A 26389-nucleotide genomic window follows, 5' to 3' on the forward strand; every position below is an offset into this window, starting at 1 on the left:
CATATATGGGAATTAGTATGTTGGTACCTGGATCCATGCAATAGCAGAATATTGATCTCCAGCTTGGGTGTTGGACTCATGTCGTTTTAGCTGTAGGTGTTGTTTAGGTATAGCAGAGTACAGTGTTCTGTCCATACTATGATGGCAGCAGAGGCTATTTTTCCCTGTGACCATTTATAATGTATATTCTGAGTGTTACCACTTTCTTCTTTACTAATCTTTTGAAAGAAAGACTATTTCATGTCTTGGAAGACCTGTATGAGAAGTGGACTCTCATGAGAACAGTAAGGTAAAAGTGATAAAGTGTTTTCTGACCCAGTCATTAATATTTTGGACATTCCATGACACATTTTTAAGCACTTGATCTCTGGGCCCAAGATGAGGTGATATGGTAAATAAAGCAGAAATAGGTTAAGGCAGATAAAATCCCTTTTCCCTCTTTGATGCTCACCCCTCCACCTTTATTCTCTAGCTCCCTCCCCACCCTTGCATTTACTTTTAAATACCTGTATCTGTTACTCTGTTCTTGACTGAGAGGATTCCCCTCAAGCTAGTTGAACCTGCTTTGCTCACACTGGTAGAGAACCTGAAATGTCTGGTCCTTGTCTGATGGAAACTGGAGGAGGGAAACCCAGCCCACTTGCCTCCTGTAGTAGGAGCAACCCTCAGATGCAATTTTCACTCCAAAGATCTCAGGATCAGGCTGAGCCTGAGACTGCTTGGCTTCCTCTCTCTGTGTCCTGCTTCTTCTATTCACTCACCTGCTTGCTTGTAAGCACTTCTTTAATAAATCAGTTGCACAGTAATCTTTATCTCAGGAACTGCTTTTCATTTCAGGTTTCAGGTCATTGCCATTGCTGATTGAATTAGCATTTGGTTATGCCATTGGGTTGTAGTTTAAACAAAGGCACATCTTCACTATTGCACCCACTCCCTTCACACACCGTACACACAACGTTGTTATGGAAATCTTAGCAACTTTTTACTGGAACGCTTTCTTTTGAAAATATTATTATTAATGTTATTTTAAACTTGAGCCTTCTATAGCTCTATAATTCAATTGACTGATATTGCCATTGGTTAGATCTACCTATGGATATTAACGCTAGGGGAAGCAGGAAGAGAAGAGGAGGGAAATGTTGAGGAGGGCAGAGACAGGCAGGCTTGAGATCCGAGGTCCTATGACATCCGCCAAACCTGAGTTAATGAGAATTGTTCTTAGTGTGTCTGAATGGTGATCTATGTGATTTTGTGAGCTTCACAGTAGCTGTGCCCCTTGGAACTGTCCACCTCTGGTGCTCTGGGGGTCTGTTCAAGCAATGATCTTGGGAAACAAGACTAGGATTAGTGCTCCAACATCTCTCTTTTTGCATAGTCATTTTCCTTTTTTGTATCCTGAATTTATTTCAGTTTTGACATATTTTCACCTATAGGCCTCTGAATGAGCCCTGCTGGGCACTGTAGGGTCAACACTGGATTACTAGTCACAAGGTCAGCAGTTCAATCCCACCAGCTGCTCTCAGAAACCCTATACAGGCTCCCTATGAGTTGGCACTGACTTAGTGACACACAGTATCAACAACAGGCTATGGACGTAAAATAAACGGTTTGGCTATTTCACTGTTTACATCTTTACATTTTGACAGTTTGATTATGAAACCTTATCTTAAGCATTATTTTATCCCTTGCCATTTTGCACACTTAAAAAGTTAACCAGAGCTTTATGACAGTATTGAAAAAAAGACTTAATAATACTGAGAAACAGTTGTGGGATGCCCACTAACCTATAATAAAGCATGGTTTCATAAAATATGTACAATGAGTCTTCTTTAATAAGTAAACCATCATTTAGTTTAAGAATCCAGTGGCCTACATAGTCATATATTCAGAAACCCCCCATTTACTAACATTGTTTCCTCAGAGGGCTTCCATCTGAAGCAAATCTCTTCAGTGAAGTAGAGGAAGCTTTGATCCGAGCTAGGCTAAATCCACTGGAATCGAAGTTCTGCCATGTGAGAATGGGAGTATGAAACTTTAGCCTGAAAAGCAGTGTGCTCCTCATCTAGGTGTGATCCTGTCTCTCTCTACACCACCACCCTATACCTTGGTAGCAAAGTACAGGAAGGATCCTTACACGTAAAATCAGCAAACTTTGTATCACTTCAAAATTATGCTTTTACCACAGTCATTATTTATGTAAGTAAGTTATTTTTCTTTTTCCTCTAGCAGATCCTATCATAACTCAAGACGTTTTGTGTTCATTTGTATCTCAGGTAGCTCTGCTGAGCCCCCTTTCTGAAGCATGCTTTCAGTAGAATCACAGATGTGTTTTGACAAATGTGCTGTTGTTCTGTAACTGTGTGTCTCCAGTCTGGTAGCTTGCTCCTTCTGCAGTTCACAGAAAAGTCTCTGAGTTAGTTACACACTTCCTAACCCCGGAATTCCTTGCTTGAGGAAGCATTGCCTCCTGCCCTAAGGAGGAGTTTTAAAATGCTTTGTGAACATATTTAGTTAACCTGTCTGCATTTGACTACCTTTTGTGTTGTTTTGTTTTGTTAAGGAGACTTTGTGAACAAAACAAAACAAAAATGTATCCTTCAAAGCTATACCATTTAAAGAAGCTTAAAGCTGAGATCGTAAGTAATGTTTATGCAGTCACTCCGCAATGGGAGAATGTTTTCAACAGATTGGAAAATAAGATTGAATGATCTATCAGGAAAGTTGGCAGTAAGGCCAACCAACAAGTGGAAATGGAAATGTCTTGTGTGAAATGACATGGCTTTTGTTTCTATGCTTTATTGACACAATGTTTATAATGTACAAATACCCCATATTGTTGAGGTTAAAAATGCTGAACATTCTCTTTTGAAGTAACAATGAATAAGAGACTTGTGTAGCAGCAAAATGAAAATCTGGCAACCAAAGTATTGGGGAAATTGAGCTTCATGGGGGTATGGGAGACTTCTTTTTTAACTTCCGTTTGAATTGTATGTACTGTTAGCCAAACATAGGCACAATTTAATTACATGCACACTTTGTATTTCTAGAAAACTTTACCTCCAAGAGATTCAGAAGTCTTTCCCTGCTCGCATCTGGTCTCAATCGTCAATATCCAGTAGAGATACAGGCTCTCAGCAAGCCGTACAGTAACAGAACACAATCTACATCCAGGTGTCTGGACTCCATGGTCCAGTGAACTGGTTATCAAATGACAAGGAAACCTGGGAGAAAAAGGCAGTCCACCCATTGAGAGGAGGACTATAAATAGGAAATGCTACAGATCAGGCATGAACATTTTATTGAGTTTCGAAGTCAATAATATATCCTCTTTTGATTTCAGAACATTAAATTAATAAAGTAGGAAGAGATGGCCCTGCCTGCTTCATAAAACCAGCAGTCTTTCATTTCAGAATCACTGGCTTGAATTCATAGATTGAAAGATTATAATAATATTAATATCTCCCAGGATAACAGCATCTAAAATTTACTACCAACTGATGGCTTGAGGATGTCCTTCTAAGTATTGGTCTCACTACACCCATAAACACTGTCCATTGTTAATTAACACCTCAGGTGTTCTCGGCCAAAAAAAGCCACACAGGTTAGTTAGGTTAAAGGACTAATCTAAACAGCTTCGAGGGGAGGGAGAAACTGGCATTGTTTGTGCTCTGTGTGAAGAGAAGGCTGACACAGCTGCTGTTAGTCATTCACATATTAGCCTCCTTTTCCTAGTTCTAAAAGGAGCCCTGGTGGTGCAGTGGTTTAGAGCACAGCTGCTGACTGAAAGGTTCCAACCCACCAGTCTCTGTGGGGAAGCCATGTGATGGCATACTCTGTAAAGATCAGGCACTGGGAGCCCTGGGGCGTCCTACCCTGCCCTATTAGAGTGCTGTGAGTCCGAATCAACCTGACAGCTGTGGGTTTGGAGCTCCTTATTCCTACTGTAGTTGAAACACTACAATGCAACATAGAATGCAAAAAAAAAAAAGATAAAAAATGTTTAATTTTCCTTCACAGACCTCATGCCAAAAGGATCAGAGAGAACAAATATAACAATGTACTATTCCTTTTGTTACCAATATGAGTCCTAGTGGGGCGCTGCAGGGAAAAAATGTATTGGACTGCAAGGTCGGCAGTTCAAACCCACCAGCCACTCCTCCGAAACCATATACAGGGTCACTATGTTCCCTAACAAGGAGTCAGAGCCGACTCGGCAACACTTAACAACAACAACAATATGAAAAGAGTTGGCTGTGAGGATGACCAGGCAGTGGTTTGTTCTCTTGCACATAAGGTCATTATGAGTCGGTCATTATGAGACAGTACAATAACAACAACAGCAATATGAAAAATCCTCACCAATTAGTTACTAGAGGAATCGCAGAATTTTCTCAAAGTTGCTGTAAAATGTCCAGTACTGAGAGAGCTGGTAAGGAGTGGTTGTACTGCTTTAAATAGGCAATGCTAGTAACCTTCTCTTTTGTTAATGATTTCATACGCTTTTGCCATAGTTTCCTAACAAGGAGTGGCAAACTCATTTTTAAGAGATAGGGGTCTTTATCCACAATAAAAACTTTATTTCTTCTCTAGTCAGTCAGTCTCAGGAGAGACCTTCACAGTTAATGTAAAGAACTACTGTTTTACTACTTAACTCTTGTTGCTGTTACGTACCATTGAGTTGGTTCCAACTCATAGTGACTCTGTGTATGATTTTTGAGGAGCAGCTGGTGGATTTGAACTGTCAACGTGTGCTTAGCAGTCCAGTGTTTATCCTACAGCACCAGACCAGGACTCCTTAACTAGTCTTCCCAAATATTGGGTGATGTTTCATAATTAAACTAGAAGTTTTTTTAAAATAGAAAAACAAGGAACTACTAGATTTAGATGCCATTATTTAAATACTTTTTAGCATTGCCTGTGTAAAGCACCATATCTCACTTAGCAACTATCTTGTTATGTGACATTTTACATTTACAACAATTAAAAAAAAAATTCTCAGGCAGTGCTTCCAATAGTGTGGGCTCCATGCAAGTTCATAGCTATGTCCAGCCATACACTGGAGCCCTCAGCAGCTAGTAGGCCACAAGGGGGATGGCAGCTGACTGGTCCTTTCTCCTGCTCATCAGTCATGTCTTGGTCCACCCATGGGAGGGCACAGGGCAATGGCAGGATGATGCAAGATTATTCGGCAAAAGCCCCAAAAAAGGTACCAGGGAGGTCTGTGAGGGGAGAGGGAAGTGGAGCATGTTGGGCTGTGGGGTCAAGGTGAATGGAAGACAAGTGGGGTTCCTGCCCAGGGCAGATACCAGGAGGTAGTGAGTAGCAAGTAGCACGTGATGCCACCATTGTCTGCCATGCCACGTGCATCTTAACACATGCTGGGGACACCCACTGAGTAGTGGGTGATGGGGAGGAAAGGAACTGGTGCCAAAGATGGAGCATAACCCCTATCTCTTGTATAACAGCAGTTTTGCACGATGACATGCTCTTTGGAACCTAACGTTGTCAGTAAGTGAGGAGTGGGTATACAACAGCAACAACAGAATCCCCACGGAATGTTCTGTTTATGACTGTGGATTAAATGATGACTAGGTAACTGCATGCAGTTCTGGTGTGGCACTGTAGAATAAGCATTAGACAGGCAACCACAAGATCAGTGGTTCAAAGCCATCAGCTACTCTCAGAAACCCTATGTAGGTCTCTATGAGTTGGCACACAACAAAAAGATTATGGTGTTTACTTTCAAACTTCTCTGACTCCACCAGCCAGTAACACCTCTACTACTGCTTCATTCCATGGTTTTTATCTCTGTTTCTAAAGCAAAATCTTTAGGAAACAGCACCTATACCATGTAGGAAGCACTTTGGTGTTTTATAGTCACTGCAAGGTCACTTAGAAAGAGACGTTTTTGTGTTTTTTTTAAAATAGTTTTTACTCTTCTGATATCTTACTGTAGTGTTATCCATGAATATCTATATGCTCATTGCACTGTGTAACTTACTAAATTCCTCTTTATATTATTTTCTGTCATACAGAATTTTAGTTATTGTCACTTCTTAAAAGTTATTGTTTATATTGTCCACCTTCTGTATGGGAAAACATTTTAGCAAAATGTAAGTGGATTATCTTAAATATTTCAAATTGCAAATTTAAAATGAAAACCGTACTTGGATATTAGTTCTCTTCTTATTTATTTGTTTGTTTGTTTATCAAATACCAAGCATTCAGAAATTATGGTGGGCATTATAATGATGGTCAACATTTACTAAACACTTAGCATGTTCAGGTACTATTAAAACTCTTTATGGAACCTTATGAGGAAAGAAGAATTTATATGTCAACTTTAAACCAGTTGCAACTGAGTTGTTTCTGACTCGTGGTCACCCTATAGGCATCAGAGTAGAACTGTGTTACATAGGAGTTTTGATGATTAATCTTTTGAAAGTAGATCTATCAGGCCTTTTTTCTGAGGTGCCTATGGGTGGAGTTGAACCTCAAATCTTCCAGTTAGCAGTCAAACATATTAACGGTGCATACTACCCCATGACTCTAGCTCATAAATTGTAAAACTGCAGTGTAGGAAAATTAATTAATACCTGCTTAATGGATTCCAAGGAGCTCTGGAAGCGTACTGGTTATGAATCGGGCTGCTAACCTCAGGGTCAGCAGTTCAAAACTTACCAGCTGTTCTGTGGGAGAAAGATGAGGTTTTCTACTCCCATAAAGATTTACAGCCTCGAAAACTCTGTACAGGGTCACCATGAGTCGGAACCGACTCCACAGCACATAACAACAACAGTTGGATCCCAATTTTGAACCTAGAAAGGGAAGTCTGACTTTAGAGCTCACACTCATAACTACTTTATTCTGAATCATTTCTGCCATCAGAGAGGGAGATGAAAGCCACAATTCCTCCTTAGAAGGAGGTACAAAGACTAAACAGTCTTTCCAGTCAGTATGCCTATTGTGCTGTCTTAAGTACTGTGATGTGTCCCCGTGCTGTGTAAGAACAGATGCATTTGACCTTGTAGGTGACTGAAATTAATGCAGAAAGATTTTGGCAGGAGACAATAATGTTTTGTAATTACTTTAGGACAGAGCCAATGTCTGTTTTGATTGGCTGCTTTCTTATGTCTAAAGGTACCGGATACAGTTGAGATATAAATATTCAACAAATGTAATTCTTTTGGTTGGATTTGTTTTGTTTTTGGAAAGTACTATTTTTGCCAATGTTTTGGCACAGTAGCCAAAGTTAGTAAGTTTCAGGGGTAGATTGCCAACAGTTGTTTCACTGAACACTCATGGAAACTAGGAATAACGGTGGCCCAAACTTTGTGAATGAAATAGTCCAAGTGCCAGGTACTTGAGGTGTTAGTAGAAACCATGTATGTGCCCAGAGCTGAGAACACCATGGTAAAATGTTTCCAAAGGGAACCTGTTCTCAGTTCTATGTTTGCTTTTTTGGTGCTAATGCATTTAAAAAAAAAAAAAAAAATTGACTTGGATTGTGCATAGCCCCGTATTCCAGTACCTAAGACTTTCTAAAGACAAGGAAGGGAGACAAAACAGGGGAATGAGATAAAGCTATTTATCTACTTGTATCTAACATTGCATGGAGTAGGTAAGTTAAAAAAAAAAAAAGAAATAGTGAATTTGCCAGGAATCTGTTTTTGCCTAAATTCTTCCATTGTACGCACATGCTGAAGTATGGCTTGGACTTGTACAGTGAAAAGAGCTCAGATTGTTTTAGTTTCACGAATGGTCTGTTGCACCCATTTGCTGTGTGTCACATGCTCACTGTATTCTTATATGTCAGGTGGCACAAGTGAAGTTTTACTAGATGCTCTAGAAAGAAAGCTGTCTGTAAGGGAAGTGCTTCATTTAATAAGTTGCAGATTCTGGGTACATGGAATATTTGCTCTAAAGTGGTGTTTGCATGGTCCCAAATTTCAGTTCCAATTATCTTAATTGTTTTCAATAGACTGAATGAAAAGATCTTTAGTATAATATGAATCAGACTTTCAATATGTGACCTAGTTGGGCCTCTTCTTGGTTGTTTAGCAAAGATATGACTCCCACTTCTCAGAAACATAAAAAATCTGCATTCAGTACCTTCTTAGAATTCTATTTTCCTATATTTCCAAATAGCCACAAGATGCAGCATGTATATATTTAGATATTACACAGAGCATATATACACAGAGCTTTCCAGCATACATCTCTACAGTAACAACATTTGTCTGCTAATGTTACTTTTTTTGTATATGCATTTATATTTGCAAAGTATATTAATTCCCTTTAGATGCTCAATTCCATCCACCCCCATCATACAAAAATGTCACATGTATAGGCTGTCTTTCCCAATAAAGAAATATTGTAATAAAAGAGAAGTTTTATTAAACTAATGCAATAACGACATTTTCTTTGAGGATTTAACACATCATTTTTAATAATAAAAATCCAATTGTCATTGTTGTGCCCTGTATACCTTTTATTCAAATCAGACTAAGTACTTCGACTTCATGGCTAAGCAATGCTCTGGGGGTGCCTGGGTGTCTGTGTGAGTATTTTTAGCATTGCACAAATGATTTTCAGCAGGCAGGTTCATAGTAGGATTGTAGATTATGAATATGGGGCTCAGGGAAGCCTATATATTTGTGAGCAGAGGAGAAGATTCCTCTCGGGAATATCTACAAGAAAATGAGACTGGGGATTAGGAGAGAAAGGATTCTGCCCAGTCAGTTTTCTGATGGTAGGATAGAATGTCAACACCTGCAGCTGTACAAGAGTTTTTACTGCTTCCTATCACCCAGAGTTCTGGTGTGGTGCTGTAGGTTAATGTGCTGCACTGCAATGTCAGTTTGAACCACAAGATCGGAGGTTCTAGCTCACCAGATGCTCCTTGGAAACCCTATAAGTCAGAACTGACTTGATAGCACTTAACGACAACAACAGTCATCCTGAGTGAACTCCTGGTGTGGCACTGTAGCATCAGCACTGGACTGTGAACCCTAGGGGTGGCAGTTGAAATCCACCAGCTGATCCTCAGAAACCCAACACAAGGTCATGTGTAGGGTTCCTATGAGTAGGAACCGATTTGATGGCACTTGACAAAAACAATCACCCTGAGTTAACTGCTGCAGTGTAGACATTCACTGTGTGATTAAGCCAGGCTTTCTTGTGAAGGCCTGGTAGTGCAGTAGCATTGGGCTGCTCACAGGAAGGTTGGTGGCTCGAAACCACCAGCCACTCTGAGGGAGAATGATGAGTCAGTCTGCTCCCTTAAAAGATTTACAGCCTTGAAAAGCCTATGCGACACTTCTACTGCATCCCATAGGGTCGCTATGAGTCAGAATCAACTCAATGGCAGTAGGTTTTGGCTTCTTTTGCTTTCTTGTGAGGATTCTAGTTCTTGGCTCCTGGTTGGACTCAGCCATTTCAGAATGGAGTGAAAATTAAGACTAGCAGAAATAAGCATGTAGAAAGGGGTTGTGAAACACGAGAACAGTTGCAGAAAACTTATTTTTTCCCCGTCACTGAAGTAATTTCAGGTGAAGTATGGGATAGGTAAGGGGCCCTGGCAGTGTAGTGAGTTATGAGCTGAGTTTCTAACTGAAACATCATCAGTAGTTAAATCTACCAGTTGCTCCATGGGAGAAAAATGAGGTTTTGTAGATTCACAGCCTTAGAAACCCTATACAGGGTCACTGTGAGTTGGAACTGACTCAGTGGCACACAGTTACCATCACCATGATGTGATAGGCAGGTTATGCATGGGGCAAGATGAAGGTTTGGCACCAAGATCCCTTTTGGTTCTGACCTTCTGTGATTTTAATCTGTTAAATGAGCAGATATATGATTTTTTTAAAGTCTTGCTTATTGATTAAAGCACCATTTGTTTCAATTAAAAATGACATGCTTTTGAATTATACTTCTTTAAGAAGATGTAAATTTATTTCTGAGGAGGACTGGCATTAACTACTATATACAGTTTGTTCAAAGAAGCCTAAATGGTGTGGGTGGTTTGCAATTGACTGCTAACCTAAAGGTTGGTGGTTCAAACCCACCTAGTAGAACTGTAGAAGACTCAATGAACTGCTTACATAAAAATTACAATTCAAAAACTCTGCTCTGTAATGTATGGGGTTGCCATGAGTAGGGGGCCAACTCGATGGCAGCTAACCACAACGACATAATTTGTTCAACTATCACTGAATTAGTAATTTAAATAAATATATTATTAGGGAACAGGGTTTATTTCCCCCAGAGTATTCTAAACGTTTCTAAAGAAATATCAAGACTATGGTTTTGCTTTTAGCAGCCATCCGCAGTGTGTATAAAGTATCTTTGGGGTTTCAATGACAATGCAATATTTACCTTTGTGCAGATTGGAACCCAACATGTTCTAACTACTCTCTTTATGTGGTAGATATGTATTTATTGGATTGAGTTACTTTAGAGGTATATGTTATGATGAATATGTGACCACTGAAAGTTATCTTTGTTACCTCCCACCTCAACTGCCACAAACAGAAACATAATCTACAGAAATGGAAACAGTCTCCAGCTCATTTGAGTCTTTTCCCGAAGAGAAGCACTAGGGTTTGACTGGACCCGTTTGCTCAGTACACACCTGGTGTATATCACTTTAAAAAAATAAATTATGCCTCATTAAATTACAATTAGATGGAATCATGATCATTTGTTTTTCTGGAAGGAAGATGTTTTGCATATTGAAAGCCTAATTTGTTGCAGGTGACAAAAAGGCTGAATAGATTATCTAATATCACTTCATTTTGGGGGGTAATGGTTGCTGGTTAGTTTGTATATACTCCAGTAGTTCGCAATTATTTGAATGTGGACTGTAGTATTTTCACTTCAGAATGTCTACTTTATCACATTTTGTACATAAAATATCTTAGATTAAGGAAACAGCCCTGTCGCTGTGTATTCTGGGTTAGGCATGAGCTTTTTTTTTTCTTCAGATGTTCTAATACTGCCCAAGTCGTTCTGTCTTCCTCACTCAAGTCTCATCACTACCTTTTTTTTTTTTAAAGTTTTTATTGTGAATTGAGTGAAACACAGGGCAGATCAGCAGTTTTACAGTCAACAAATCATGTACTTTGTTTCATTACAATGATTATAATCCCCTCCATGTGGAAATGAGCTCTGGTAGCGTAGTGGTTACGAATTGTGTCGCGAACCTCAAGGTCAGCAGTTCAAAACTACCAGCTGTTCCGTGGGAGAAAGATGAGGCTTTCTTTTCTGGTAAAGATTTACAGCCTCAGAAACCCTGTACAGCATCACTATGAGTCGGAACCGACTTCACAGCACATAACAACAACAACATGTACCATCAGTTAACAGTATTTCTCTCTATTCATTTTAGCTCTTTTAAAAAAAAACAACACTTAGGCATACATAATAATTTATGCCACCAAAGGGCACATTATTCAAGTCTGCCTCCTGGCCACCAGCTCTAGGTACCTCTCTTTCCATGAATCTAGAGTCCTCAGCAGCTCCCTGTCTCCATGTCCCCATCTCTGCCTCCATTTCTGGTGTTGCTGCTTCTCTGGATAAGGTCACGCACTCCACTTGTGCTCTTCTCTCTTGATGGTCTTAGGGTCCTCTGTTTCTGGACAGTAAGATTAACCACTCCCCCATTTTTGTTACAAAACTTCTACCTTTACAATTGTGACAGTTGCTTAACACTTAATCTTGATAACACTTACTCACTATTGAATCGTAAGAATCTTATCCCCATCTCTTTTCACCAGACCCATCTAGACAAGATGAAAACTATTCAGTGGGGACTCTATCATCCCCCACATACTCTTAAACTAAACTCCCTCTTGAAAACTTGTAAGCCAGTCACTTTGTGCCTTTATTGCCCCTCATTTTAGGTAGCCAATGTGTAAGTTGCCTGTCCTCATCACTACTTTTGTATCTAACTCTCTCTTTCAATTCCCAGCCAAGTAAAATACCACCTCTTCCGAGTCCTACTGTTGGAAATATTTTTCCTCTCCTTTGAACCAAATGGCACTGGTCTAGCTCACATTTATTGACCATTGACCTCTTTTACGTTATATTACTGTGGTTCTTGCTATAAAACTTTTTTCCTCCATCAGATAGTAAAGTCCTTGGGAGCAGAATCTACCTCATGTTCACCTTTTCAATTCTCTCTAAGCTTTGTACCAGTCATCCATAAGGAATGAATTAATAGACCAATCTGTCATTCATTTGGTAATATTGCTATTAGCCACTTTGGTGTTGGTCTTGACTAATGGTCACCCCATTAGTCACAACAGAGCTAATGCTGCTCAGTCCTGTGCCATGCTCAGGATCAGCTGTGGATCTGGCCATTGTGACCCTGATTTTCAGAAGTAGATCTCCATGCCTTTTTTCCTAGTCTGCAAAGCTTTGCTGAAACCTGAGGCTAGCAACGTACAAGCCTCCCCCTGACATGATGCTGGCTGAGCCTGAGGTGCATTGGTCTAGTGTGGAACCCAGTCCTCATGCATGGACATGAGATGGGTGTTCAGTAATCATTCTGTAAAATATCCCTCCCTCAAGATCACAAATGGTAGATATAGTCCATTCTGAGAGAGAGGTCTGAAGGAGCTCTGGTAGTGTAGTGGTTACAAGTCGGACTGCTAACCTCAAGGTCAGCAGTTAGAAACTACCAGTTGTTCTGCAGGAGAAAGATGAGGCTTGCTGCTCCCATAAAGATTTACAGCCTTGGAAACCCTGTGCAGGGTTGCTATGAGTCCAAACCGACTCCACACCACATCACCACCACCACTACCACCAGGGACAGGTCTGAGAGCCATAGAGTGAACCAGTCAGTAATGACTTAACTGTTGTTTTCAGAGGGACTCAGGCTTAGTGTTTCTAAAGCCTAACCCAGGTTAGTAGCTTTTAAAGGATACTGGGCTGGGCCACCAAAGGTAGAGAATCTCATTGATTCCAGTCAAGGCCTCAAGGATGTGGGTAGAAACTTGGATGTAAATTTATAGAACTAGTCATGGTAATGTTTCCCAGACATTTTTAGTGTCAATGTGTATGGTGCACACTAACAATTTATGGGAAACTGCATATATTGTTGAAGAGATAATGGAAACCCTAGCAATATAAATAAGAAAGCCCATTGACAGAAACTATAGATTCCAAAAAATACAGAGACATTTACTTTGTTGTAAGTATCATCTGAAAATACTAGAGATAATACTAAGTACATCTGTTTTTAAATTTTGTGTTTTAAAATGTAGCCAAATTTGTTGTTTTGTTTGTGGAGAAAATTAGCAACCAAGCTTAGATGGCATTGTACTAAGTTATTTCTCACTTTGCACTTTAAATTGCTTTATTGAATATTCTGCCATACTCATGCATTCTGTGCTGATGCAGGAAATAATATGAAGCTCATAAAGTAAATGCAATTAACTGTCTAGGGCAAGGGCCAGTGAGTAGTTCTCTTTGTCCAACTCCCTTCATGCCTTCTGCCCTAAGAGCTACTTTGCTGGGTGTCTTTTTAATCTGTGCAGATGTTCCTTCAACTTCTTTCAGTCAACATGTTTCCTGGTCTCCCATAACCTCAGTAACACCGTGGAGGGAATTGTTATAATCTGTCCCTTGAGAAGGCTCTGTTGCTTATGATGAGAAAAATACTTAACAACCACTTTACTCACTGCATGCAATATGTTTTAATATGATTACTGATATGAAAGTTTAATAAGCAATATCCTGGTTAATTTATTAATTTTCCTCCATTTGTGCATTCTCAATATTCATGACTTTTATTTTCAGAAAAGTACATCTTTTCTTGGTGCCCAGGTGCCAGCCCACATTTTCTGTATCTGAGACGGCGTAACGGCAGTGTCCAAGTGACACTCCTGCCTGGCTAGCTGATAATTAAAATGCCAGACAACACAGTGGCAAGGGCTTTGGAAATACTTATGTGGGATAAATTATTAATTTATGTTCTTTTCAAGACAGTTTCAATATGATAAACATTTACTTATCTTGATAATTAGATGGGGTGATTCGTGGCGTATGTAAGTCGTCGTGCTGGCGAATTTCTTTTGATTTTTTTTCCCCTCTGATGATTTTTAACTAAATAAACTCATTTTACATTTATGAGCCCGAGGAATTTGGACCACATTTTTTTTTAAATCCCAGTTTAAATACTTTAAAAGCACATAAATAACCATAATGAAAACAGTCTCAACAAGATAACTGAAACTCTTTTGTGCCACTAGTTAGCCACTTGTTATTGAAAATGTCTGAGGTAAAAAGAATTCGCTCTGGGACCTTAAGCTCCACAGATGAGAGTTTAAGTGAATAATTTAGAACAATGTTCGAATTCTCTGGGGCAATAAATGGAGACAGTGCTGGCCACCTTGTTGGTCTGAGACTTTATCTTCAATTAGGCAAATGAGCCAGAGACAGCACTGTGTTCTACCGGCTCCTTCAAAGATAAATATTGTGTCTTAATCATTTAAAAATATTATACTGATGAGCAGTCATTTTTCAAGGAAGCTTTATTTTCAGTTTTCATAGAGATAGGTTAATGTCATGTAAGGGTACTCAACATGTAAAAAACACAGTAAGAAGCTACATGATTAAAAAAATATTTCAAACAAGAAATAATCAAAAACATTCTATGTTTCTAAATAACTGATGAAGCAGGAATAGTATTATATATGGTCCATTAGAACAATAGTTTCTATTGTTTTATTGTACTCTATGGGAGATCTTTGATATAATCAACATCTTGTGATAATAATGCTATCACATCATGATAATAATGAAGAAAGAATAAGTTTATAAATTTGTTCTTTGTGTTATCTTAAGTATAATCATAATAAATATAATAAAAAAATAATACATTTAGACCCTAAACTTCCTCCGCGTTTTAATAGTCTAAGATATGTTAAAATACTAACAAGGTTATTTATAAGAAAGTAAGAAAGGAGTAAGGAAGCAAAACTCGTTTTTCATGTATTGGGGTCACCAGTAAAGAAGGTTCTGAAAATGTCAATCTAACTGTCTTATTGCTATTGGAAATTGATAATGCTTTAAATCCATTTCACTATTGCTCCTCCATGTATTAATTTGGAGATTTTTATCTTTGAAACAAAACAACCCATTTTGAATACTTCAGGATGTTTAGTGGAAGTGGAACATAAGATAGCCTAAGGCAGAACCAATTTATAATTTTAGAAAGAGGATCAATATCTAAATTGGGGTAATGTTTTCTGAAGAAAAGTGTCTCATTTGTTGCTTCTAAAAGCATGATGGGAAATGTGGAGCTTCTTAATCATTTTACCATTAGGATATTCTTATTCCCATCCTGACATTCCTACAAGAAACACACACACATTCATCTAGCCCTCTCAAGCAGTATTTCCTGGTGTGGCGCTGTGGGTTAAGGCATCAGACTGCAAAGCCATTTGAACTGCAAGGTTAGTGGTTCAAGCTCACAAGTTGCTCCTCGGAAACCCTATACAAGATCCTTATGGGTCGGAACTGACTTGACAGCACTTAACAACAGCAACCAAATATGAATTAGGACTTACCCGAAAGTAGTGGACCGTGTAACTTGTAGAACTACCAGATAGCTTAATCACTTATAGGCTCCTTACAATACAGTTGTCTTACGTGGTGTTTTGAATGGTGATTACTTGCTTTGAGTGTTGAGAACTGTGGGATGCACATTCCTGTAAGTGGCACTTGTTTCACTGTGTTACAATGTATCATTTTATTTTAAAAATTGCCTACCTTCCCCTCCCAACCAGAGCTCTATTCTTTTTACAAACAATGTCTTCTTATGTTTAAATCATATTATAGAAATCTTATAGTTTCCTTTGCATGAATTTTGCCCTCAGTAGAAACTTCTTTTGAGTCTATATTCCACTTTACTGCTGTTCATAGAATTTGTTCATCGAAGTGACTGCTCATGATTTGGAATTGCCCCATCATCCTAAAATGGAGGGTTAACATTTTAGCCTTAACTAGGGAATAATGTTTATGGAGTCCTGGTGTGGCGCTGTGGGCTAATGCGTCAGACTGCAAAGTTATTTGAACTGCAAGGTCAGTGGTTCAAGCTCACCAGCTGATCCTTGGAAACCCTATACAGGGTAGCTATGGGTCGGAAATGACTCAATGGCACTTAATAACAATAAGGGGATAATGTTTAGCTCTCATCTCAGTGCCATGGGGGGAGAGGGGGAGGTAATTAGTAGGGAATGTAAAGCAAGTATCCCTGTGATAATTTAACAAGAGTGAGAATGGAAATGGATTTACATCTGAGTTTCTATCTTAGTTCTCCAGTCCGTTTCTTGAGTCCGTATTACTTTTCTTCGGACTTGGCAGCTTTCTCTTTTGTGTGTTCTCTGTCATCAGAGTACATACAAACACCATGTATTTCCATTTCAAGCTTTCTATTTGAGTGAGCTACACACATTCAGAAAATATCTAAGCCTGTCATGCATTCTCTGCACAATCTAGTTATAGCTTGTTGCAGTCCCTCACTGGATGTGACTACATTTGCATTGCTTTAGTGCTAGGATTAGAGCTTCTTCCAAGAGAGCATCTCTTAAAAAGGCTTGGGTGAGTATGCGTAGACACCTAAGGCTCATATATGGATTGAGGCATTATCAGAGGGTTAACATGAGCTGTAGCCACTTGCTTTGCATCTTTTTCTTTCTTTTTTCTTTTTTCCCTTTCTTCTTTTTTTACCATAAGAAACATCCACATTGAAAAACAGTGGCCGGTCACACAGAAATTCAGCCAAACTTTTTTTTAATCGATGTAAATCTCCCATGCTGTTTAAATGTCGGAACTAAATTTACCAAACTTGGCAGATTTGTAAAGCTGAGCAGGACTGACAAGTGTTCCCAGTTTCAAGCAGAGAGAGTTCTAACAGTTCCAGAAATACTTGGAGGAGGCACCTGGTGGTAATTGCAGTTTCACGATTCTTCCCAAGCGCCTACCTTGCTAGTTGGCATCTCAGCAGCACTGATAAAGTATCAGAATAGAACGGTCCCTAAATAAGGCACAGCCCCCAGAAGACACATAAACTCCCACCAAATCTTCCTGCTTGAGAAGGAATTCGACTGAGGTTCTTGATAACCACAGCCCCGCTGGTTACAGCAAACAAATAAAGGGGGATAGCATGGAAGATGGAAGTCACACATGTATCTGTGCAGATATGACTTGGCCTTTCTTTTTTGTTTTTTTTCTTTTTACATTTAATCAGGGATTATTGTCTGAGATTCTGCGTAAAGAAGAAGACCCTCGGACGGCCTCTCAGTCTCTTTTAGTAAATCTGAGGGCTATGCAAAATTTTCTCAATCTGCCGGAAGTGGAGCGGGATCGCATTTACCAGGACGAGAGAGAGCGGAGCATGAACCCCAATGTGAGCATGGTCTCGTCAGCCGCTAGCAGTCCCAGCTCCTCCCGAACCCCCCAGGTGAGATACTCAGTCCACTGGCTGTTCACTGTTTGCCTCAGAAACATCCTGCCTTCACTGACTCTGTGTTTTCCCTTTAAATTTAAGGGCTGTTGTTCACAGCTTTCTTAATCCATTGAACATGTTAGTTGGAGGATATGAATCTATGACCTTGTCATAGTGATTGTCCTGTACTATAATATATGTATTTCTGTCCCTTTAGGTAAGTCCTATTCTTCCAAGCCAGAAAGGGCTCTAAGATTTGGGGTAGAGGAGTGAGATTTGGGGCTGAAGCCAGACAAGTTCTGCTTTATGCAATCTGGAAAAGACAGATTGGGGAAGAAACCTGTGCATAGTGGAAGCCTGCATATGCAATGGTTATGTCAGAACGCCTGGGATACCACTCAGTGACCTCTTCAAAGTGGTGAAAAGTAGGAAAGCCAGTTGCCATGGAGTCAGGTCTGACCCCTGGCAATGACAAGCATGTCACAGTAGACTTGGGCTCCAGGCTTTTCCGTGACTGGGGTTTTGGAAGTAGACTTTTCTTCCAAGATACCTCCAGGTGGACTTGAACTTTTACCCTTTCGGTTAGCAGCTGAGCACGCTAACTACGTAGAGCACCCAGGGACACCAGTGTAACGGTAGGATGATTTTCTTCCACAGATTGATCTCCTTGCAGGACGCTACCACTTTGTTCCAAAAGTGTTCTATTTTCTGGTCCTCTAAAAATGTGTGATTCTAGTAAGGCTGTGTACTTCAAGGGCCATAGGGGTTGTTTCCAACTCATATCTGAGCCCATTCATATTTAGCCTGCTACCTATCCCCTCCCCAGGACTGCTGGTGTGGTGCTGTAGGATCAGCACTGGACTGTGAACCACAAGGTTGGTGGTTCAAGTTCACCAGATGCTCCTCGGAAACTCTATACAGGGTCGCTATGAGTCAGAATTGACTTGGTGGCACTTAATAACAACAATAGCAACAACAACAACCTATTTCCCCCTTACCTTTGACGACTCAATAGATCTATGATAAAGCCCCCTTTCTGATGTTGCTAAGATTGTTGAACCTTCTGAGGGATCTTTCTCAAAATATGTGTGTGTGCAACACACACATTTATACAATTCTGAAAACAGAGTACTTTGGCCTCAAATATTTTTTAGCTATAGTTTTTGATATTATGAATTTGTTTTCTGGTAAGTTCCAAGGAACTGATTAAACAGTACAAGTGGAATTTTGCTATAATGAAAATATTTGAACTTACTCAAATAATATGTTTTCTAATAAACCCTAACTCTTTTTATACTTTTGCATTCAGCACTGGATTTTTATTTAAAGATCATTTTCTATCACACAATACCAAATTTGAGATACTTAACTCTTTAGTCTTTCATAAATTATTAGCATTAGTTACTATTAAACCAAAACTAAGTCTCTGAACTGCTTACTTTGGATAAGTGTAACCAAACCTTTTGCTTTGATCTGTTCCTGTTTTGCCTGTTAGTGAAAGAGGGATTCCTGCTCTCAGGTTATAGGGATGGCAGAACATAGGACACATGACATGGTCACGTGAGAGTCACAGTAACGTTTTAGTTGCACATACACTGCACACCATGTAGGGCCACATGGGGATTACACTTGGGACCAGACTGAAGAAGCAGAGACTATGAGAGTAAGCTTTGTAGTAGCAAGAGGATAAGGCACCCTGGTTCCTGTGAAAGGATGCAGTTGGCTTATTGGTGTAAAGCTGCAGCCTGGCAGGGATAGGAAAAGGACAAGCAGCAAGTTTAGTTAGTTTGTGCAATGAGAAGAGGTTTCCGGTTAGGAAGCCTTATTCATGGGAGTAAGCGAGGAGGGGAACTTACAATGAGGCCATTCCAGGCTCCCCTGATTTCACCAGATGTCATAACCTAATGAATACTGGAATTGAATTTGAGGCCACACACCACACATCCTGATTTTTAAAAAAAAAATTTTTTTTTGCAGGGGAGGCATACATAGTGAGTTAGGAGCACAACAACATACTAAGTTATTGAATTGGGTGAGTTGTTAATTTAAACTGTTTATTTCTATACACTCACCAGAAGTTTTGCTACATGTAAAGCCCATTAAACCATTATATAGTAGCCCTTCTAGTGTACTGAATTATGGAACTGGGTTGCTAACTACAAGGTCAGCAGTTCGAATGTACCAGCTGTTCCATGGGAGAAAGAAGAGGCTTTCCGCTTCTATAAAGATACAGAGCTTTGAAAACCTTATACAGGGTTATCATGAGTCAGAATTGACTCGGCGATACACAACCACCACCATCACCACCATGAAACCTTTCTAGGAGAGAGAGTTCAGCCATGCAGGCCTCATATCCATTTAACTAGGTAGTGCATCTCAGAAAGGTTTTGGGATGTGCTAGAAAGTAACACAGGTCAATGAATTTTGTTTCTAGCTCCTTTAGAACATTTTTCTAAGAAGACTATATATTTTAGGCCCATTGTAAAGATCTGGTTGCTTTCAGAGATGGGTCAACTTTTAAGGCCAAACAGTTAGGGTCAGTGTTTTTTTAAACAGTAGAAAATGTCATCCAAAAAATTCCTAGAAGAAGGTCTATTTTAGGGATAGATGTAAAGAGAGACAAGTTAATAATTTAATTTCACAAATGCTTTTGAGAATTCAGAAAATAAATATAGAATATCTACATGTGATTTTGAGAACACAGTCATAACATCTACATTTATAGATTCTTGGAAACTTTCTTCTTTTTCTGTTTGTGAAAGGTTGAGAAAATGGAAAGTATTGAAATCTTTTAAAGCATTTCATGATCATCTACTTACTAAAAATTTGGTACCAGCATTTCATAATAATGTAGTAAAGTCTTCATGGTGAGAATGAATGTTAGACTCAGCCTTTTAATTGGAGCCAGCACCGAAATCACTCAGTCAGCCTTTCATAGATGCAGACAGATTATCTTCCAGGCCCTAGTAACTTTATTATTACTTTAAAAGCAAATTGAAGAAATTTCTAATTCAGAATTAAGTCCCCAGAGATTCTTCTCATAATCCTTCAACTGGCCTATATTAACTGGTGAACTTAATAGTAAAACAACAATTGAAAAATTTTTTTAAAAATCATGTACTGAGCACTTATTCAATCAGTCATTGTGATGAGCATTCTACAGGAATCCAATCCTCACCATTTTGTGTTGGTATCCTCACTGTAAGGAGCCCTGGAGGCACTCTATAGGATAAGTACTGATCTGCCAACCTTCAAGTCCACCAGCTGCTCCTCAGGAGAAATACGAGACTTTCTGCTCCTGTAAAGATTTCCAGTCTTGGAAAACCTGTACAGGGTTCCCATGAGTCAGAATTGACTCGGTGACACACACCACCACCACCAAACCATTCTAGGAGAGAGAGTTGGAATTGATGAATGATGGTGGATGGTGAATTTATCCCTCTTTTTACTAATAGGAAACTGAGCTTTAACTGTGCTAAATGACTTGTGCATGGTCATGTGGCTGAGTGGCAGAGCTAGGGTTTGATCCTCAGTTTTCCCGATTCAGAGCCTGGGCTCTTAACCATCTACTGTAGTACCTGGAGAGGTTTCTCTTTTGCTTCAGGATACGAGGGAAGATTTGAACAGCCACATAAGAGGCAACCATTAGTGGGACTAATGAAGATTTGAGAAAACAAAAATGGTTTGCTAGAATATGCATTGAATAGAAAAAACACTGTGGTTAACTAGAAATTTTGAGAAGTAAAAAGGTATTTGGAGGGGAAAATGGAGACTTGGGTTATTATACAAAGGTCCCAAATAGAGGAGAAGAGGATACTTGTAAAAATAGCATTAGTGAAAACTTGGTGTTTGGGGTGGCGTTGGAGCACAGTGGCCCCAACACCAGGCTTTACAACCTGAAAGACTTGCGTTCAGGTTATAGTTCTGTCACATACTCTTGGCAAGTTCAGTTTCCTCTTTTCTTTTCAGTTTCGTCTTCTGTAAAGTGAAAATAGTAATGCCTAATTTACTGGGTCCTTAAAAAAAAAGACCAAAATGAGAAAACGAAAGTAAAAGGTTTCCTTGAGTGTCTGACAGATAGAAAAGATGTCATGTTGTTGCTGTTGGTCCCGACTCATGACAACCCATCAACGATAATGGCCACCTGGTCTTGCACTATCCCCAGGCTCAGGTTCAGATTTATATGGATTTTTCACCGACTGCTCTCCAGAGCAGATTTCCAGTACTTTCTTCCTAATCTGTCTTTGTCTGGGCGCTTTGCTAAAATCTGCTCAGTATCATTGCAACACACATACCTCCACTGACTGCTGCTTAGGCGTGAGCTGCCTTGTCTGGGAATCAAGTCCAGGTCTCCGGAATGGAGAATGAGGGCTCTAACACTGAAGCAGCACTACCTTCTACCCCATAAGTTTTTCATATGCAATAGTTAGAAAATCATGTGTGGTGTGTGGGTGGAAAGTGAATAGCCAAAGTTATGAGCCTTCTTGGGAATCACGGCCTTTAGTTTTTGCAAAATTAGGGCATTAAGTCCAGCTTCAAGACACCTTTGAGAACGATCCCTGCATCCCTAGAACTCTATGCTAAGCCTTCCTCGAAAACTAGTACTACTCAATTCATTGAGTAACAGTAGCAATAAGTATCCAGAAAGGAAACATTGGATGACTCCTTTCTACCTGTGATGTGGGGACAATTCTCTTGGTTTGGGACTCCAGGCTGACTAATTTAGCTGGCAGTGCTCATGAGCCCGAGGATCAGAGCAGACACTCTGGGAGTGCCTGACAGTGGTTCTGAGAAGGCTGTTCAGCCCCTCCTAGTAGACATGTAGGAATCAGACCAAGCAAATGCTGAGACAAGTACATTCAAACATTTTAGGGTTATCCTAGCCCCAAGAAGTACAGACACCTTCTACATTGTCCTTCATTTGTCTCTGCAGCTGATGGGAAATCATTCAATTAAAACGAGCACGGCAGAATACATAAAACCACAATATGAGTTTAAGAAAATGAAAACGGCACATCAAAGGCATTCTGAAGCCTAGTTTTATGAAATGAAATTTTGTTTCATTTCCACTGATTTCCTAGGTGAAATTAGGTGACTGTCTGTATAGCATAATGATGCTAATGATGGGAAACTATACATACTCGAATGACAACGTAAGCTTTAATAAAGAATAAGAGAGACTCTGGGGAGTGCATTAAATTGAGTAATAATTTATTATTTAGAGACCTCTACCCATTTACTCATTTTTTTTTTTTCTGGAAGAATTGGCTCTTCCTCCAAGGTGTGCCATTTTTAGAAAGAAAAAAGGTAACTGTGTGTGTGTTCTGTACGCTTGCTTTGCAATTTAGTGATCACTTCTAGTTCAGTGCCCAGGTTAGCCATCCTACCTGTGAACTGTTCGGGATACTAGGAGGGAAGGATCAGGGTTGACAGGGCTCTCTGCATGTCCTATAGGAACGCATGCAATGATTTCCAATCACAATTAACCTGATTAGAATAATGGACAGGAAGTGTCCCTCTGTAGCTAATGCAGTTTGGCATCAGCTGACTGAAATCCTTTGATAATTTCTGCACAGATGGCTGGGCTGAATGCAGCACTTTTTAAATGATTATTTTCGTGGTCTCTTGGTAGGCCAAAACCTCGACACCGACAACAGACCTCCCCATTAAGGTGGATGGCGCCAACGTCAACATCACAGCTGCCATTTATGACGAGATCCAACAGGAGATGAAAAGGGCCAAGGTGTCTCAAGCCCTGTTTGCCAAAGTGGCTGCAAATAAAAGTCAGGTGAGTGCTTTTTAAAAGAGCAAAAGCGAGGGCTGGAGTGAGACCTTTCTCCTCCTCCCACCAATAAAAATACATCTGTTCCTATAATAATAATAACAATAATAACCCCTAGAGAACCTGTCATGTTCTGCCTTTTGCTTTCTGATTTACTTTTACTCTCACTGGAGTTCACAATAGAGACTAAATCAAAACCCAGCTTTCATTTTTCTAAAGACAGTCTTTCAAAAAAGAATCATTCCTTTCTTGATTTTAGCCCCTGCTGTTTCTTCTGTTGTCATTGGTAGTGGTGATATTTGAGCAAACTTTGTGTACAGTGGCAACTTTCTGAGACCATGTTTTACCCAAGGATCATCAGCTCTCCTACTCCCATCAGGGGACTCACTGACATGGTTATAATAACCACTTTTCCCAAGCCCAAGACATACCTTGGGATGTCAGGTGTTTCTTTTATGTATAGAATACAGTTGTTTTTCCAGGAGGGAGGGAAACAACAACAACATGTGGGTGAGTTCAGAATTAAGTGTGAAAATCCTTAAAGGGGGGTGGGGAGTGGGGGGAAGCAGTTTATCCACTAAAAATGTTCTGAGAGGGGATCAGGGAGATTGCAGTGCTCCAGGGAAAAAAGCTGACAGCTGCTCAGGCTGGGTTGTTTTTTTTTTTTTTTTTTTCTGAAAGCGACAACAGTTGATGGGATCTATTATCCATTTCAATGCATTTAAAGGAACTACTGTCCAATCCTAGAATGGGTAGGTGCTCACTTCTGCATCCTATAAAGACTTGGTGTAGGATGGAGGAAACAGTTAAAGCACAATTTTGAGAGTTCTTTGATTCTGAGCTTGATTTCCTCTGTGGCCTTCCATAGCAAATGCTTTTATTCCTACATATGTGGATGTTAAAATGGTCCATCATCTTCCTAACATATCTTCTGTTGTGTTCTATAAAGAAAGGAATTTAACTGAATATTGCTTTTCTGTTGAGCAAGAAGATAATCCAGTTTTCAATAAAAATTAACTATTGACAGTGATCCTTAAATGTTATATTTAGATTGATGAAATGGTTTGGGGCTTAGCCAAATTTACACCACGGTGTTGTTAAGTGCTGTTGAGTCAGTTACGACTCATAGCGACCTTGTATAGAGTTTACAAGGAATGACTGGTGAGCTTGCGTTCAAACTGACTTTGTAGCCCAGCACATTAACCCACAGCACCACACCAGAATCCATTTTTACATGTAGTTCTGAAGTAACCTGCATTGAGTTATTTTTCAGATATTGATAGAGGGAGAGGAGTAGAGAGTATCAAAGAGCCTTACAAGGGACTGCAATGTTTGTTTCTCTCTTCAGTTTCAATGTGATAATTTTACCAGATTACTCTTACTCTCTTATCAGTGAAATTAGTGAATTACTAAGACGTGATGTCCAATCATACTATGAAATACATGAAAAGAAAATACCGTAGAGCTTTCTTAAACTGTTAAATGCATAAAATCCCGTGTACCACATGGCAAAATATAATGAGAGTTGGAGCTGTTAAACGAATAAAGCTGTTAAATGCATAATGCCACTTGGCAAAACTACTGTGCATTTAATGGTTTTCCACTGTGTAATAAAGGACATATGTGGTAAATGTGCAGAGAGTATAAAAGCTGCACAATTGATTTTGCAAACCTGCCCCTTAGTCGTGTCTTGATGTAAATATCAAAGTTTTACTTGGTCCCTGTTTTATAAGCAGGCTTCAAGAATAATTGAAGACCATGGTCTGAGAACTTGATTCAAAATGCTTGTAATCCTCTCGCTGACTTGGCACCGTGGCTCCTGGAAAGAGTGATGCCTCCAGACCCCCTAAGTAATTCAGGTGGACGATTGGCAGAAGCATCGCTCTCTTAATTTTTGATGCCTTCTGAAAAAATCAGTAGGTATGGTTTTGTAGAATCAGGAGAAAAATGAAGTTCTTGGATTTAGTGGGCTCAACATTGAGCTGAAGCCTCAGTGGGAATAAAATTGTTCTCTTTTCGTTGGATCAGTGTTCTTATCCTCATTTACAAATACAGAACCTAGGTGTGAATAGCTGATTGTATTAACAAATCAAATGTTATCTTTTTTTTTTTTTTTTGTAGCACTGCCTAACAAAAATTAACTGATGGTTTCAAGGCAATTTAAGCTAGTCACTTCATTTTATAAGTGCCAGTATTTGATTGATGCAAAGTGTATTTATTAAAAATCAACATGATACAAAAACAAACCCACAGCCATCATATCGATTCTGACTCATAGCGAAGCTATATAGCGTTTCTGAGACTTTAAATCTATACAGGAGCACACAGCCTTGTCTTTCTCTCACCAAGTATTTGGTGACTATCTATAGAGCATGCATCTGAGGAATAGTGGGCCATGGGTCAGCATACTTCACCTCACTAACTGGCAATGTCAAGTGACTACAACCACTGTACAGGTTTATGAGGACACAGAACAAAGGTTTTCTCCTGTTTTCTTACCTTCTCCTCTCTATTCTTTCCCTTTGGAGGGATCAGAGTTCTTAGAGTGACTTAGGAGGCAAACATATACCAAGGACTCTCTATCCTCTTGGAGGGGAAATTCTGGGAACTCTTATTAGGAACTCTTGTAAACTGGATATCGGCTTTGAGCCCAGATGATCTAGATCAACTATGCATAGTGATCCCTCTCTTCTCATTGCAATTTGTTTAAAACTTTTTAAAATAGTAATAAACCCTCCATGAAACCTCATTTGCTACTTGGTATGATCACTCTAATCAACTATTAAGAATAATAGCTAACATTGCACTGTGAGTTTGACAAACTTTGAAGGCAGAGTAGGGAAAAAAGACAATTTTAGAGAGATTAAGGGTGGTAGCTGCCACTTGTCTGTCAGTTTGTTTTACTGTGGTGGCTTGTGTGTTGCTTTGATGCTGGAAGCTATGCCATTGGTATTTTAAATACCAGCAGTGTCACCCATGGTGGATAGGTTTCAGTGGCACTCACAGACTAAAATGTGAGTACATGAAGAATCTCTACATAGAACAAGAGGCAGTTGTTCAACTAGAACTTGGGAACACTGAATGGTTTAAAATTAAGAAAGGTGTGCAACAGGATTGTATTCTTTCACCATACTTATTCAACCTGTATGCTG

General features: G+C 39.5%; 1 protein-coding gene across 3 annotated transcripts in view; it reads left to right on the plus strand.

The window, feature by feature from the left end:
- SATB2 (SATB homeobox 2) overlaps positions 1–26389 on the plus strand; it is a 237654-nt gene that overhangs the window by 153429 nt on the left and 57836 nt on the right. For all 3 annotated transcript variants that reach the window (XM_006862001.1, XM_006862000.1, XM_006862002.1), the window contains 2 exons: positions 17258–17470; positions 23088–23243. In XM_006862001.1, the coding sequence (XP_006862063.1) occupies positions 17258–17470; positions 23088–23243 (369 nt within the window). The remainder of the gene's footprint in view (positions 1–17257; positions 17471–23087; positions 23244–26389) is intronic.

This window comes from Chrysochloris asiatica, unplaced genomic scaffold, assembly GCF_000296735.1.
Source record: "Chrysochloris asiatica unplaced genomic scaffold, ChrAsi1.0 scaffold00045, whole genome shotgun sequence".
Classification (NCBI taxonomy): Eukaryota; Metazoa; Chordata; class Mammalia; order Afrosoricida; family Chrysochloridae; genus Chrysochloris; species Chrysochloris asiatica.